At 35.8% G+C, this 17,945-nt stretch overlaps 1 protein-coding gene across 1 annotated transcript in view; it reads left to right on the forward strand.

Moving 5' to 3' along the window:
• Positions 1 to 17,945, forward strand: part of PTPN3 (protein tyrosine phosphatase non-receptor type 3) — a 190,649-nt gene that overhangs the window by 139,673 nt on the left and 33,031 nt on the right. The window contains exons 14-16 of the mRNA XM_013952828.2: positions 556 to 732; positions 15,058 to 15,081; positions 17,243 to 17,441. Coding sequence (XP_013808282.2) covers positions 556 to 732; positions 15,058 to 15,081; positions 17,243 to 17,441 — 400 coding nt within the window. The remainder of the gene's footprint in view (positions 1 to 555; positions 733 to 15,057; positions 15,082 to 17,242; positions 17,442 to 17,945) is intronic.

Consider the following 17,945-nt stretch of genomic DNA (forward strand, 5'->3'; position numbering starts at 1 on the left):
CCTTTCCCCCACCTTCCAGCCCACTACCTTTTCTAATTATATGTTCCCTAGCAGATGAATTATGTAGTATATAAATATATATTTAAAAACTGTTAATATTTTGATAATGTATATGATGATGGAACAACAGTGGGTATTGCTTCTCAACTTCGGCAAGCTTTGACACTGTCTGCCACACTATTCTTGTATCATAAGATGTTACAGTCTGGATAGACTGCTGTGAGTGCAAGAATTTGGACTAGATGACCTCCATAGGTCCCTTCCAACCTGAATTATCCTATGATTTTAACTTTAAGAGGAATACATATCATTTTAGAGGAAAAATAGCAATCAGTTTATTGTAGTGAACTTGGTAGTGTACGATGACATGTATATCATACACAATATTTAAAAATTGCTTATTTAAAGTGATGTGTCTGTTGTTCAAAGTGAGTGCTATTGGCATCTCATGAAGATTTCAGGACATAGATTTCAATAGGGTAGATAGTTACTTTTGAAAAGGTTTTACAAGTGGTTCTGACCTACCGTCTGATGTTCGTGTTCCTTTTTTTTAAGGCGGAGTCCTAGACTGCGTCATGAGATTCGTAAGCCACGACACTCATCTGTAGATAACCTTACAAATGAAATTACCTATATTACTGAAATGGAGGATGTTTTTTATACTTACAAGGGCTCTCCAGCATCAAAGGATAGTGATTCAGAGTTCTCCCAGAACCGTAGTCCACAGAGGAGGTAAGGACTTCTGTAAAACAATTCATTGCTCATTTTGATTTAAATAAAAATGGCTTTAGTATAAAAGCAAAGTAGGTGATGATAATCAAGAGTTCAAACAGTTTTATGTTTTCATAAGCTTAATTTTGACAAATAGCTAAACTGCAGCCACTGTGATACAAAAATGACGTTAAAAACCAACTAACCCCTCACTTTGAAAAAGCCTTAGTAAATGAGAGATTTTAAGACATACTTCTTCATATCTGTAAAATCCTAGATAATGCAACCCTTTCCCACCACAAACTTCTCCTGTTCTTTTTGGGAGGCCTTACTGAACTCCTTGAAGAGTTTACTTATGTACCACATTGTCAGCTCCAGATGAGTTGAAAAGAGTTCCTGCATTTGAGTAAACACAGAAGATACTGCTGGCAGTCATCCATCTCTTTCTTCAGAGAATACACTGCCACTCTCTCCAAATGCAGTCTCAAGTTTTTGCCTTTAGACACTTTTGCTCCTCTTCTCAAGGACAAACTTTGATCTTGCCCACAGTGTTCTGAGTGCTGCTGGGTTTCTATCCAGGACTTGAACCTTCTATCTTTGTGCACTGGTTGGTTGTCCGCTCATACATTTCATTGTATGCGCATCTTCGCTTGTATCTTACAACAGCATTTCTCATTTTATATGCACAATGTTATCTTCAGAAATAATAAATGTATCAGGTCCCTGTCCAGCAAATCATTGGTTGATCAGTCTCAAAACCAAAATGGAGCTACTTCAAAACTTTCAGCTGGGGAGAATACCATGTATTAAAACGCGGGTTTCTTTATGAAGCTATGAAGGGAAAATGGCTTCTGGTGATCCCTAGTAATTGTAGGGCAGGGTGTACTTTGAGAAGCAATGTATTAATGGAAGGTGATGTGAATCACCTATCTCAGTAGCAGTGAATTTAAGTGAATGTGCACACACATGTACACATACACACACGTACCCTATTACTAGCTGTAGCTGTACATTCTGAATTTAAATGTGTTTCCTTGCTATTTCAAGATGGCAATATCGTTACTATGTTGCAGCAAAAAGGTTACTAGGAAAGAAGGGAAAAATTAAGACGTTGCACGCGTACTTGGAATTTGTCACTGTGTTCTTTGAAACTGTATGTTTTTCTACACTTCTGACTGGATGTCAGGTGAATGTTAGGGCTAGCGGTGTCAGTAATGGCTAAAATAACTAATAAATGTGATGCTTCTAGATGTTATGAATAGTCATAGGTAGGAAACCTTGTCTTTCCTGTGTTTTGAGATTTATGGGCAAATTATACATGCTCAGAAGTATTTTGTGAATAAAAAATGCCAGGAGACGATGAGAGCGGAAGCTGTAGAAAGAAAACAAAGTTACCACTCTGTGTACTGTGTAGATTGTGTCCTGCTTTTGTTCTTCTGTTCCAGTTAGTACATTGCTGTTTGTTTTCTTTTATTTTCCTTCTTCTTTTCTTCCCCTGCAGTTTTTTCCTTCCTGTTTCACCTTTCCTATGCCAAATGAGAGGGAGTGGGAAAGCCTGTTTTATGGCATTTCTCAGACAGTGAAAATAGGGTGTTCTCAATTTGAAAATAGCACATTTCTTTGTAATTTTTTTCTGAACACTAAATGGTTATGCTGTATCTGAGTTGTATCACTCACTGTGGAGATGATGATTACTGTTATTACTACCTTACATAAACCTAGTTTTACGCAAGTCTTATCTCCAGCATTTTCTTGATTCTTGGATATATTTAAATATCTGATGCTATGCAGATAACTGAAAAACTTCTTGCATAAATCTGCTGAATATAAATTAGAGGTGTGTGTTTGGGGAGTCGAACATGGCATGTAGAATGAATCATCCTTTGGCTGTTAGATTTTTGTGAAATGAAGTGGTCGTAAATAGTTTCATCTTTAGTGTTTGAGGTGATATAGTAACCTTATAGATCAAAAGAATGTTACTTCTCTCCACTGAAATTTTCAACAATTTATTTTAGTCTATGTTCCAATTTTTCTCTTGCATATTCCTTTATCTGTCATTACTTGGCTCCACTCCCTCTTTTGAAAGATGTAGAGTAAAATTCAGTATATACCTGTATACAAAAATCTTTCTTTCTCTGAATGCTTTAATGAAAGAAGGAAACTTAATCTCTCAGCTGAATATGTTTTGTAAGGAAAAAAAAAATAACTTATGTATCTTCAAAATTAGTTACTGGCCAACATTTATCCTGGACTCTTGCCACACATCAAGAGTTTTTAGATATTAAATATAAAACACTTCGGCCCATGCTGGTAAGCCTTTTAAAGCTGTCTTAACCATTTTTGCTCTGCTTGTCTTCTGTAGACTTGAATTGTCCTAATTGAAGCATGCTATGAAAAAATACTGAAAATGCAAATCTTTTTTCTTTTCCTTAAATGAGGGCTGAGAGTCCTTCTAATATAGTTAGTTTTAGAGAATGTAGATAGCTCTTTTTCTACTGTCTAACCTGTTGTTTGAGATTACAATAAAGGTGCTAGTTAATGCTAATTGTCATTAATGGATATATTTGATATAGAAAAGAATTCTGAAACAACTGTGGAGGGTTGCTAGTGTACAACTGCAAGATGCTCACATTTAATGCCTGAATTGTTGTGTCTCATATCTCAAATTTTAATTAGAAACATATAATAGTAGGTTTACATCGCTGTAGTTTAATCTATCTGAAGGTCAGAACTGTGCAAGGTGCAGTTAGCACAGGATATAGCTCTTCTCTATTTTTCAGGCTGCCATGAACATTTGGAGGTGGGGGGGAAAGGGGACAGGATTGTTTTCACCTGTTTCACTTCAGGCCCAGGGTGGTGTCTTAAGTCCTTTTCACTAAATGAGCAAGTCAAAACTGTGATACGCTGGGGCGGTAGTGTTTTTTTAAGACAAATGTGCAGATAAAATTCATATGACAAAACCCACTGTGTACTTAATCCTACCAAGGCACATTTCAAATCTTGGTGGATACTGGAATTGTAGAAGCTAATACTGATGGCAAAACACATACACCTGCACTTATTTCTCTATAAAGATTTTTTCTCCTGATAATACCAAGCATAATTATTCTCTTAATAATTGATTTTCTTCCCTGCTGTGTTTAATTATTTAAGGGAATCAATCAATTTGTCTTTTGTTTCTAGAAAACAGTACAGTTTATAGAAGTAGTTATGGAGAACAGTTCTTAGTTTAGAAGTGCTTAAAATGTATCAATTAACTTTATCTTTCATTTCTTCTTCCATTTCTCTAAATACGTAGCACTGTATCAATACATCAATACCTAGAACTGTATTTCACTTTAAATACTTTAAGTATTGGTATGGGAGATGGAGGCCAAGAATACTTTGTCATTTGATTATTGTACTCTTTCTCTTAAGAACACAGTGGTTTTAAAATATGTACTTTGTGTGAACATTCTGCCTCCTAACTGAACTTTAGGAGGTACATCCTACAGGCTGCAATTTTTGAAAAAAGGAAAAAAGAAAAAGGAAAAAAGGAAGAAGGAAACTTAAAAATTAGAGCAAATTGTGCACATATCTAAACTACAGAAAAACAGGGTAAGCTTGTGAGTGAGTTGTGTGTTGCTGTGGCTAGGCTGCTTCTGCTGCCCAAATTGTCTAAGGAACTCCATGTTCAAGTACAATTTGTAGCCCAGGCATGATCAAAAGAAGTAGTTTTCTCTCTCAAATTAGACTCTGTAGAAAAGATTGGGGCTATTTATTACATGTGTATTTTAGACAAAAAATTGCTCTAATCCCAAATTAACATTATATTAAATTTAGAGCTTCATTCACAGGGAATGAATAGGTTTGCCTGTCTAAGCCAAGCCATCTCAAATCACAGCTACATACAAAAACTGTCATCAAAGACAGTGCTGGAGAGGACTTCAAGAAGACTTTAGCCCAGGGTTTTCCAACCTTTCCAGTTCCAGTGAAGCAAGCTTTACTGTCGCTTCTTTCTCTTCTTTGTTGCTGTGCTGTTGTCCATCTCATCTGGCTACTACAACTACTGAAAAATTAACACTAACTAACATGTGAAGTCCACACTGAGCCTTCTGAAGTCTAGTAGACTGCTTTGCGTGTCATGCCACACCTTTTATTTTTGCTGTGCCTCACCAGTTCAGAACAGGTAATATAGTCTATCTTCTGGCTGTATGTTGAATTCACTGTATCTAAACCAGTCTTGAAAGGTCTTTAAATTTTTTTTAAACTTGTATTTACCCCATGCCTACATATGTGCACACATGCTAGTACTATTTTGTCTTTTTAAAATGAATTTGAAAATAATGTCTGTATAAAACATACTAATTAGTAAGTGCACTTGTTTGATGAATACGTTTTAGTTAAAATTGTCTTTCCCTAGTCTTGACTTCAGTTTCACTGAAGATGTTTTGCTTTTTGGGGGATTAACATTTTCTTCATGAAAGCACTACTGCTACCTACTTAGTACATTTATTCTGTCAGGTTACATGTCTTCAGAAGTTCCTAAACCTTGAGGTATACATTAGGGAAGAGTTAGGGATATAAAGGCTTGTGGCTTTCCTTTTAATATATAAAATAAATTATATTATGCGGATATAATATTTCTGAAGTTATCTCCTCTGAAAAGCTGCTTTAATTTGGGGAGGGGCTCAATGATGTTTGCGCCATACCAACAGGCTACTTGGCATCAACCCATCCTGACCATCTGCTGTCCTGATAGTTTGTATCATGAAATGGAAGAGCTTGCTTTTGACAAAAATGTTTCCCTTTCAATGTAACAGATTTAAGTCACTGCTAGCTATTTATAAAGACAGGCTGATGGAGATGTGCAGGGAATTCTTCTTGATTTCATTTTTCCTTTTTTAACCTGGTATGGTAGCTGAAGACTAAAACTTTTGAAGTCTTTCTTCCTAAAGGTCCCATTACAGTTTCCAAATTTGGAATGAGGAAAACCTCACTGATGTACAAGAAGCGGGTCATTGTTGTTGATTTCTTTCCATGACATTAACACGCTCTGTTCACTACCGTGTCATATGAGGGCAAAAGGCTACAGTAAAAATTTAGTAGAATACCATATTAAAGGATATAGCACTGCTTCAAGAAATTAGGAAATTCTAAAATCTCCCTTCACTGACATGCTATTAGAAAAACAGAACAAATTTGAAAGCAGTAACTTGACCACTACCTTAAAGTAAATAAGTGAAAACTAAAATAACTGAATTTGCATGTTTGCTTATCTCAAGTATTTATTGTACTTTAAAAGTCTGTGGATTTAATTAGCTTAATAATTTTAGTTAGATTAGTACATTAAAAGTCTGTGGATTTAATTAGCTTAATAATTTTAGTTAGATTAACAGATTAAATTACATTAGTTTAGATTTGTAGATTTAATGTTTCAATAATACACAAGTTAAACACTTTCTAACCTTAAAATAGTGAGGTCTAAGGCTTGCGGGGGTTGAGAAGGGCAGGTAACAGGAGTATCTATGGAGCTTTGAACTTTATTCCCCCCCCCCCCCATGCTTTTCCTTTTCTCCCTTCTTTCCCATCCCACCAGTATTTCGTTAGAATCCCTGGTGCTATAGCTATGACATACAGATGTTCCCACTTTGCAGTGAAATGAGATAGAAAACTGTTCTGTTTAGTATTTTTAACTCTGGGAAATCTAGCCGCAGGAAGCTGCCTGTCTTTTAGCCAGTGACTATGAAATGTGAAGTGTGTTCTTGGCTCATTTCATGCTTGCGGATTTAAGTTTTTAATCCAGGTTTGTTGGAAGACGATGCATTGTTACAAACACCCACACTTGCCCCTTAACTGAATGTTGTATCATCATTCAAGTAAGCTGGTGCTTCTTTCAGAATCAAGCAAGTATTGGTAAAGGATGTTACTGAAACAAGTGAGTTTTCTCATGGTCCAAGATATTTTTATTCATGTTAACTTGTATGAGACCAGTCTCTCCTTTGTATGAGGAGCAGAGTTTATTTTAGAGCTTGTAAATTCAGGCTATGTAGGTTTATGCTTTTTATGTGTTTATAACATATATAAATGTTGTGTGTGTTATGTTATATAACATGTTATGTTATAGAAAATATATTAAATATTTTATATGTATTTATGTAGCATAGTGGAATAGTTTGGAGCATTAGACTAGGTGTTGCTTGCTCTTTTAATGCTTTTTTTTCTTTCACACTTTTTTGAACTCACTTTTCTGAGTGGAGAGGGTTCTTGTTAATAAGAATACATAAATTTGGACAAGGGATTGTATTAGGTGCTATTTTAAGGAAAAAATTAAATAACTAAATTCTTGGCTTGAAAAGTAACTGTATAAAGCTACATGGAGGTCTTTGTTAAACTGTATTTGATTTATCCTGCTCACTGTGTAATGAAATAAACCGGGGACATCTATTTGATTTGGAATAGCAGACTGCACAGGAACACATAATTAGGTGAAATTTTTTTTAGAGTAGACTCTAGTGTAACAGAAAAGGTTGGCTATAAAATTTTCTGTTTAATCTGTATTTTAAAAAGATCATTGTAAACCCCATTTCAAGAAGAGGTACAGGATCACTCAGTCAGAAAAACCTACAGATGAGGGCCTTATGGATCTTATATTTTTATTTAAAGACATGCTCTTGATTAATCAGTGAGATAAATATAGCTGGCTAATCATAGATGTGAGCATATGACGTAGGAGGAGAGGCTGAAGGTGGGGGAATAGAATTTTTGCCTTTCACTACCAACAGAGGGTTACAGAGAAGCTGGAGGCAGACTCTTCTTCAAGGTACACAGCCCAAGTTGCAGAAAGGGAAATGCTAATAAGATACTAGAGGGAGAAAAAAAATTCAGTGAGATTGGTTAAGTCCTGGTACAGGCTGACAGAAAGGTGGTGGCATTTCCATCCTTGGAGGTACTCAAAACTGAACAGGACAAGGACCTGAGCAACCTGATCTAAATTTGTTGGTGGCTCATCTTTGAACAAGAAACTAGTTTAAATGACCTCCCAAGGTCCCTTCCAACCTAGACTACTCTATAATTGTTACATCATTTCCTTCATAAGATTTTCCCTTCTTAAACATGTTTGCAAAGCTATAAACCTCTTTATCTTGTGTTCTAAAATTATCTTTTGTTGGTGATATAGAAGGCATAATGTACGCAGTCCCAGAGTTGGAGGGGAAGGAAGTGAAAAGGATAAATTAGTATACAAAAAGGAAATTCACTTGGACTAAGCTATGAATTTCTGGAAGTGCATGTATGCTCCTTGTGTGAGTGTGATGTATCATCTGGTGAAGGTATTGCATTGAAAATTGATTTCCTGATCTCATGCTGCATTTGTTCAGTGCTTTCAGCTTACAATAAACTTTACAATAAACTGTAGCTGCATAGTGAGCTTTGAACTTACTATGTGGGGTAGTTTGTTATATTAACTAAAATAAAATTCATTTTGTGTACAAGATTCTTAAATTATTTTTGTTGAAAATACCTGCCAGATGTATCCAGCCAAGTCTCAGTAGCATTGTTTTCTTGGTAGAAAACTGCAAATATTTTTAAAGAACTTAGTTCAGTATGGGTTTTTTCCCCCTCTATCCTCAATCATATACAAATATACCCAATTCCTTGTTTTTACAAAATCCTCTGCCTTTCACATGAGCTCCTTGTCATTATTCATGTGCTTCAGTCTTTCTCAAGGAAAATGACCTTTCAGGACTAGGCAATACATCTCAGAACACTTCAGTTTCATGTCCTTTAACCTTGTCTTTCCATCACTTGCCATTTTCACCCTCCTTATAAGCTGCAATGAGCTTGAAGACTTCTGAGACTTGTATGTAGTCTCTCTGTGATTTGTTTAGTTCATATTGGAATAAATGTAGAAATGTTTTTGCTGGACCCTCATTTGGGATGTTATACTATAAATCTGTTCATTACTCCCTTAATGAAAATTTCCCTTTTTTTGTCCTTCTTTTGTTCCATTTCTACACCTCTGTTTAATTAAAAAAAAAAAGTGCTTGTCCTCAACCAGACAGTATAAAATGCATTTGAATTCTGTAGTCCAAGCCATTGAGAAATAAGGATCAAGCATTGTAAAGAAAGGTAGGAACACTACAACTTCAGAAATCATGACTTCAAGTTATTATAAACTCCTTTCAAAACCGCTGTTAAGTGTCATTTTTCTTTTTTTGTGCTTTTGCCCAACCCAAGTTTCTTCTGTTTTTTTTCTGGTTTTTTTTAAGAATATTACTAGTAGACTTCTACAGGGCTTACTGTGCTCTTCCCTCTAAAATATACATGTACTGTTTTCATGTATGTTTTTACTTACATATACACCTTTCTTTTTAAATATATATATCCTTATTCAAATGTACTATGTTTTTTCCTCACCAGTTTAAAAAAAAAAAAAAAACTTCTATCCAAAAGGAGTGATCTGATGTCTGTTTAACTTTAGAGTATAACTGACAACTGAAATAATGTTCACTTGCATAGTAATTGCATTTTATCTTCTCCATCTGTTTTTAGAGCTTGAGTATTTACCCTCACTGGTAAATATGGTACTCTTTCTCCTCCTTCCTTCCTCAGCCTTTTCCCTTTGCCCCATTCTCTATGGAACAGTTTTTTGATAAACATAGCTGAATTCAGCAGGTATTCTTACTTGATGTCTCATTCACTTCATTCTGTGAATTACCAGCTTGAGCTGGCCTTTGCACAGCTGTATTTCCCGATTATCCTTGCATCTCCTGCATTCATACTGCCCTCAAATCTGAAATATGCTAGTGAGCTCAGTGCATTTAAAATTTTTTCACTGTGATGTCTCTGGCGAAAAGTTTTCATGCCTTACTTTATATAAGCGCCATTTAATAAACATTGAGTTGCTTTAGTTTTTATTTTTGTTTGCCACTGCACAGTTAACCTGATTTCCTTGTAGAGGTTACATTATAGAAAATGCCATATTGGCTCCTAACTAAAACAGGGCTTTTGGCATAAGAAAAATAGGAAGGCAGAAGAAATTTAATGGCTTGACTTTTCTTATAAAATGTCCAGTATTGACATGCTTGACAGCGATACCATTGGTGTTCTTCCTGTGAATGTTAGTTAGCGTTTAGTTGCTTTCAGTAATGATAGTAATATCTTGAAGGACTTTTTTCAGTTGGTCTGCAGAGTGCAGCAAAGGGAGGGTACTGTTCTGACTTGTGCTCCATGAGCTTTTCCAAGGAGATTTTGTGGTATTCTTGGGCTAGAACTGTAATTATTCTATATTAAAAAAAAAGAGGGGTGAGGGGGTGCCTCCAATATGAAAGGCAAATCTGTGATAAAGCAAATTTTACAGCAAATTGAGCAGTTGCAGAATCTTAGAATGCATGAAACTCTCATGGAAAAAGTAGCCTCTATGGTAAACTGGAATATTGTCAGTAGAGGAAACCCAGAGTAACCAAGAATCCTTTTATGGGTAGTGGCAACAGCTTACCAGTGTGCACGTTTCAGTTATTTTCTACAAATTCCAAAGCTTGGTGTATACCAAAAAGCCTGCAAGTTTTTCTATAGTGTAGCTCTAAGTATGCGGCACAAAGAGTACATGGCCACCTTATACAGTTGTTCTCTTTATAGAAATGCTGAACAGAAGTCATTTTGTATATGGATTTCTTTAAAAGGCAGCAGAAAGATGTTCTTATAAATATCTTTTACTTAATTGCTAGTTGCTAATTAGATGCTAGCTAGCTTAGTTGCTAAATGCTAGTTTAAATGATGAGATCTCAGAAAAGAGATAATGGAAACACTGGCACAGTCTTGACAATCTCGCAGGTGTTATGATTTAAAAAAAAAGCCTTAAGAACTTCAAGAACACCACAAGGGCAAGCCCAGGCTGTGCAGATGTTTCCTTCAGTTGTTTGTGAAGGGGGGGTGGGGGTTGCTGCTGTTCTATTGTTTGTTATCCCTTCTCTTGGGGTTTTATTCTGCTTTAGTTTATCCTCATCTATTCTCAGAACAGCAGGATTCTCTAGTAGGGTATTCCAGACTGGGAAGGAGAGGACTTTCCTTAAGACCTGACAGACAAGGAGAATCAGATAGTCAGGGCAAACAGTTGTATTATAAAGATCAGCAGTGACAGAGCAATCCCTAGTGAGTGGAGGATTCAAATGGCTTTGTTTTAGGTATAGTGTGGAGAAAGAAAGAGAAACTACCTGCAGTTTTAAAGTGTTTGCATGTTAGCTGAACCAATGGCAAGTTTGCTCCCCTTGCAAGAAAGGTCTCTGTTTCTTGATGAAAAGATTGGTTGGCTGGTCTGGTGAGTGTTCTCTTTTATTGATTTAAAATACAATGCTTGTGGCATGCTGTGAAATAAGGAAGGTGAATACGTTAGTAAAATGTGGAATAAGGTATGGCCAGAAAAGATGATCTCCATGTTTGTAGTACTACTTTGCATCAGTGAGTAACTAAATGCTAGAAGTACTATTTGAGCTGTGGAGATCAAAGTTTCTGCAGCTATAGCATGCTGTGCTACTAAGCACTTTATGAAGGTAGAGTTCCATTGTCACTTATTATTTTAAGGGTTGAATTTGGTCATTTTCCAGGTTAAGTATTTGGTTACCTTTTTACAATTTAGAAGGTTACAGAATGAATCAGTAACTCTTTCAGAGCCAATATGGATGAATGGAACTGCAATAATTCAATACATAAACCCTCAGCAAATACTGCTAACAATGTGTATCCCACACTTAAGTCTCCAGAAGTATTACTGAGATAATTGAGAATTTGCTTTATGCTTATACATAGTATATGAACAGAACTCTCAACTGATTTTTCTGTCTCAAATGATCTCTCACCCTACATTGGATGGGGATATTATATTAAAATAGAGTGATTGTGTCTAGTTGTATCGCAATTTGGTGTGTAAAATTTTGTGGGAGCTTTCAAAACGGTTAACATGGAACAACTTGAATTCTACATAGAATTTGTTAATAGAGTTATAGCTCTGCTGTGACAAAACATAGAAGGGACATACAGTGTGATCTTTCCCTCACTAGGAAATCAATTGGCTTAAACTAAAAATAAATTAAAAAAAAATTTTTTTTTAGCTTGACTTCCTAAGGAAATAAGGCTTATGTCATTGCCCTGCCCCTCCATTCCCACTTTAGAAAATCTGGACGTTTGCAGTCAAATCTAACGTAGGAGTGGAGTTTTCAAAGATGAAAAGTTTTTACAAGCTTAATAAAAATCAGTGACTAAGCAGCCAAAAGTCTCAAATTAATCTTCCTCCTCCCTGAGAATTTACTATATGAGCTCAGAGGGTGTCTTTTGCATTCGTGGTGTCGGCTGGTCAGGCAGCGTATCGGTATAGATTGCTAAAGGAGCTTTGGCACACTGATACCTGGGGGGTGAAAGTACTGCAGGGCTTGCAAACTAGGGGAAATGGAGAGACTTGTGGGAGAGTGGGAGGGAATGTCAGTGGAGTCACAAGGGGGCATGACTGCAGCAAAGAAGGAAGAAGTTTAGTGTTAATAATAAAAAATAAATAAATAAAACAGTAAAAACTCACCCTCCAGAAATTTGTAGGAAATCGGGTTTCACTAGCTCTGCCTCTCAGGGAACGATTTTTTCATATTATAGAATACATATAAAGGAACTGAACTAGAACAACATTACAGCTTTTTTTTTTTTTTTTTACTGACGTATTGATGAAACATAGTACATAATATTGAAGCTGTTTTACAGGACAGTAATTAAAAAAGTAAACTGTATACTGTGAGTTGCCTCCTAACTTGACAATTCAAGAACCCTATATACAAAACAAACTACTTCATGTTTGTATTTTTCCAGGATAGACTTATATATATCATTCATTATTTTTGATCACTACCTATCAGGGCTGGACTTGCAGGACTTTTGCCCCTTAAAGATTTGTAAAGCTATTCCATCTGCCTTAAACTTTACTTTGTTTTGCAAGCAAAGTATCTGTGTTTATTGTTTACCTGTTGTTTTACTTGATGTAGTATAGAGTAACTTGCTGTTTCAGTTGATTTCTAATTAAGGTATATGAATACTTCAAAAAATGCTGCTGTGTACTGAAACTTTTTATTTATTTTTTCCATATTTAACTGTTAATTTTTAGAATGAATTTGCCATATGGACTAAAAAAAAAAGAGATCGTATAGTTAGAAAGACTGTAACATGAACTCATTCCATGACCTTACAGCTAGTCTTGATTGCTGAGTAATATTTTGATTATGTTTAAAGCAAAAACAATAATGGACAGTAGTTAAGTACTCCATTGAGTAAAGAACAGTATTTAAGGTTCTGGGTTTTAGCTGAGTTGAATAAGAAAAGGAGCATGACACTTTTGACAGAACACATTACCCCCCCCCCCAAAAAAAAAAAAAAAAAGCCACTGGATAATGTATGAAGCTAGGTTACTAAATCCAAGAGAATTCTTTGGAGAAAAATACAAACTTGAGGCAAGTCATTGCTTTGCTATACATAAATACTTTCATCAAGTAAATATGCATTAAGCTGTATTGTGATACTGTAAATTGCATAGTGTGCTACCTAGACAGTGTTAACCGTGGGAGTTGCTTTGTCTTTTGTTTTGGGTTTTATTTTATTTGTTTGTTTTTAAAAAGGAGGCATCTGATAATGTGGTTTTGGTGAAGGGCTGTTATTCCAGGACTGCATAGGAACAGAGCAGTTCCTATGATTTTTTAAAAACATTTAAGATTTTTGTCTTCTGTCTGCATGACCTTAAAGTAAATTCTGCCTGCATTTCTTTTTCTGAGATAGACAGTAGGAGGTACTTTATAGTCATTGTGTTTATGGAGATTGATCTACTGGGCATACAAGTTGCATAGACAGAATGCATAGTTCAAAGTTAATAAAGTCATCACTCTTCAATCTAATTTTTGACTAAAATTTAAGGTTTGAACATTAGAAAGAGGATTTTACGTCTTCACTACACTTGTTTGGTGGTGTGATGTCTGTGTTGTTGTTCAAAGTGCCAAAGTATGAGTATCGTAATCAAAAGATGAAAATGGCATAGCTCCTTTTAGGGTGGCTGTTTGACAGCTCTTTCTTTTCTCAGTACCCTTCAGGGCCTGGCAGGGGGAAACAGCCTCTAGTCTCAGCCTTTAACCAGAACTGTAGCTACATGAAATGATAGGATACAAGGAGATGATGGTACGCACTAAAAAATGGCTTTAAAGAAAATGAAGTTACTTTCTGATATTAAATGTCACATTTTACTAGAGTGGACCAGTTTTTGCATATTTTTGGGTGAACCATCTATGACATCCATAGCATCTTAACCAATATTGGTTGCTTCTGTTTCCAGCTGCTATAGTGTATTTCAGTTTTTCGGTGAAGTACAGTTAAATAAGCCACAACTTCAGTTCCAAAAGTCCCAGACCTGCTAATTGTCAGATGCTGTGAGAGTCTTCTCACAAAGTATCACTGTATGTTTGCCCTATTTCTTGACAACTGTTCCAAGCATCAGCTGTTTGACTCTTCTGAAAACAGGATACTGGATTAGATGGACAGCATGACAGCACACAAATTCTTGCATTTATTGTTTTATTTTGTTTTTGTTGTTCTTTTAAGCAATGGTTTTCTCGAGCACAATTTTTTTTAAGATTATATAGATTCCTTCACTCCTAGATGATAATGAGCGAAGAAGAGAGTTTCTTAGTGTCAGATAGTGTGTGTGGACATTATTTTGATAATACTTTAGCAAGCTATTAAAATTAGCCAAGCTGCTTTGCAAAGAACCTTAATTAACTGCCCTTCTTTTCTGTGCTAGATTGTCCTCATCTGTGTTACCACTTCCTTTTTGATTATGCTTTGTCTTCAAATTCTGTGTCAGCATCTGTTCTGCTCTTGGGCTGTGAGATTAACTACAGGACACTTAGCATAGACTGCTTCAGAAGCGCAAATTTCCCATTAGCTGTACATAAAGATGCTGCCATGTTTTGGCTTTTGTAAGATAGTCAGTGACATCTGTAGTCATTGTTATCCACCCCTAAAACTCTTTTTCAGGTGATGTAAAGTAACTTGTTAAATAATTGTGCCACTACAAACTCTTGCGTATTTAAGTTGTAGTAGCAGATGTGTGTTGTCTGTTGTTGACCTGCCAAAAGTGGAAGTGAACTGTTAGATCTACTGTGTTTTTTTTTTTGTTGAGTACTTCACAAAGTCCATAACTATGACTCAGACTTTCAGCATAGAATTAAGTATTCTTTAATTTACTATGACCACATCTTTCATCTTTTACACAGACATTTTTTAATTAGAGTTTATTTCCAGTTTTCCTAAAGATTTAACTTATGTTCATTTACTGATTTTCAACAGGTCATCTGAACAAGAATCACCAAAGTGAGTTTTCTTTAAACTTTCTACTGTGGAATCTTTAGGTTTAAGATATGTAATAAATATATAACTTGAACTGAATTTTCAAAATAGTGGTCTGGTATGGTTAGAAGACAGAAATAAATGTATAAACCAATGAAGATTGTAATGCTTTTTTGAAAAAATAAGACTTAGGATCATGGTGTGGCAAGTCCAAGTCCTAACATGCCCCTAACCACTGTTAACAGAAAAGTTGCTTTTTAAACTGTTCAGTAGAACATTTTGTAAAAATTTAATGATGCTAAAAATCCATTGGTAATTTTATCTGGTAGCTCTTTAGTGCCACAGAGCATTTACTGAAACAATTTGTCACACTTGTATTTTTTTTCCTACATTGGAGAATCATTGTGAACTGTAGTCTAATGTTGTAAGTGAAAATGCTTTAAAACTATATTCTGAAAAAATATATTAGCATGATGTATTTACATATGCAGTATTGCTACTTAACAAGGGATCATGAAAAATCTTGGAAGCTACTAGATCAAAAACAAAAATTTGAAGGTATAATTCTGTTTTTGAAGTGTCGTTATAGTTCACTACTTCGAAGTCTTTTCAAATTGAGAGCACCAAGTCAACAATATCTCCTGAACACTGAAAAATATTTTCTGTAATAACAGAAAATTCTGCAAATGTTGCACAAAACGTTTAATTCACATTGCCAAGTATGTATAGTAAATGGAACATCAGAAGTATTAATGCAAAAATAACTTTGCATTATGTGCAGTGCAGTCTGGCCTTTCAAAATGTTTCTTAGTTAGACTCAGATTTCTACAAACCAAGAAGTGAGTACTTGCATTGTTAAAGTTTGCTGCATTGGTTGTCCTGTTTGTTAAGCCTAAGTTACATTCTTCATTGGCAGCTAGCAGTGGCCACTGGGAATCATTCAGAAAGGCTCACATATGTAATATATGTCAGACTATTACAAGAGAAGGGGCAAATATTTGAACTTACAGATTTTAATGCCAGTATTTATTTGCATATACTTCTGCTACCTCCACCCTATGAGAATTTAATGTTGCTTTTAGGAATGGTGAAGTAGTTTATTGAATATGAATTGTGTACATACTATAATACACAACTAAGAGTATGCGTATTTCTAAGGATCAAATATACTTCATTGCAATGCTGAGTTGTCATTAGCAGGGCAGAGTATTCTTGCAAAATGTACTGCCACTGAGCATGATAATATGAGATGCAAGTGAAAGGTCTGTCTGCATTGGGGTAATATGGGTGGTCAGGACTCATTTTTGCTGTACACACAGCTATATGTCATTGGTGTGAAACTGTATCTGAGCTTTCCCTGAGTCAGAGCATTTTCATAAGGTATTACGTAGTATGTATGAAGATGAAGCAGTTAGTATGTATGGTATCTGTGAGTTTGATCCAATTAAAGAAGAGTTTTAGTTGTATTAGACAGAGGTCTGCCTTTCTTCCTCTTCAGAAGTGGGTATACATGTAAAGTGAACATTGCCACCAGGCAACTTAGCCAATTCTAGGATTTGAGGCATTCATTTACTTTACTTAAACTTTTTTCTTCATTTCCCGAATTTTAAGATTCTATGATTACATCAACTACAGAATATATTAGCTGCCATTAAACCCTTTGTTGTTATTTCATTTCTTATTTCTTGGACAATTTACCATGGCTTTTCTGCATACTGCCTCCTTTCAGAGGGGCAATGCTGAGATAGCACCTATAAGAGGAATGAAGAATGTGCTGGGACTTTGCAAGAATTAGAGTGGAATCACCACATAAGTTTTTTCATGCATAGGATCAGCAACTGCAGTACCATTCCCTGGGCTTCAACTCTAGTTTCCTTCATGTTACTATGATTTCTTGTACCAATGCAACAGTATCTTTCACTGCTAACCTCCAGATATTTTGCTAATAATGTTTCTGCTCATCTAATTTTATTTCGTCCAGTTTTGGATGTCCACTGATCAAATGATATGCTTAGATCATCCTCCAGTCTTGCTACTTTGCACCACAGGAAGTGGTGTTAAATCGGAAGTATAAGGCTGGCTTCTTTTCTAACTAGGCAGTACATTTGTAGCTTTTTACTTTGTTGAATTTAAAACTCTGGATAACAGTACCTTCTTAATATTTATCTATCTTTTTGAAATGAAGGAATGTATTGGGAAATAGTCCAGCTCAGAATTCTCTGACCCATACCTCCCCTAAAGCCTTGTCTCCCTCTCCCAATGGAATTGGTGACATTTTGGGCCCTTACCCATTGGAAGGAGTGGATAAGCGGTTCCTAGCAACATATGACAACGTTACAAAAACGAGCTTAACAGAAGATTCCAGTCAATACTACTGTGATAAGGTATGTTCAGTTGCGTTCTTTTAAACTCAAAACTAGTATTAAATGTAACTTTGAACTGTAGATTATGTACCCACAGAAATTGTGGCTATATTGCAGGATGAGCATGCTTTACACGTTAATAAGGATAAATCTTTTCTTATTACTTGGATTTACCCAATGCTGTGTACCCAATATGACAGGCGAGCCTGCAAACTACACTGGTTCACATAGCATCCAGGTTTCCAGAAGCATCTGCCAGGGAAGTTTCTAATGGAATGGGAAATCCTTACATGATTAAGTCCTATCTACTTGTCTCAGTGGAAAGATCAGGTAACTCAAGCTGCTGTATGTCTCAATAGCAAGCACAACTCTGCTCTAACCCCAACAGAGGCAGTGAACAAATGCAGCAGTTTGCGCAGCAGGGCACAAGAAGGCACCTTCGTTTCCGATCCCTCTGGTGTATGCTTCCTCAAGTGTGGTCGTGACATGCCGCAAAGCACATTTCCCAGTAGCCCTTGGAGTCGC

Source organism: Apteryx mantelli, chromosome 2 (genome assembly GCF_036417845.1).
Source record: "Apteryx mantelli isolate bAptMan1 chromosome 2, bAptMan1.hap1, whole genome shotgun sequence".
Lineage (NCBI taxonomy): Eukaryota > Metazoa > Chordata > Aves > Apterygiformes > Apterygidae > Apteryx > Apteryx mantelli.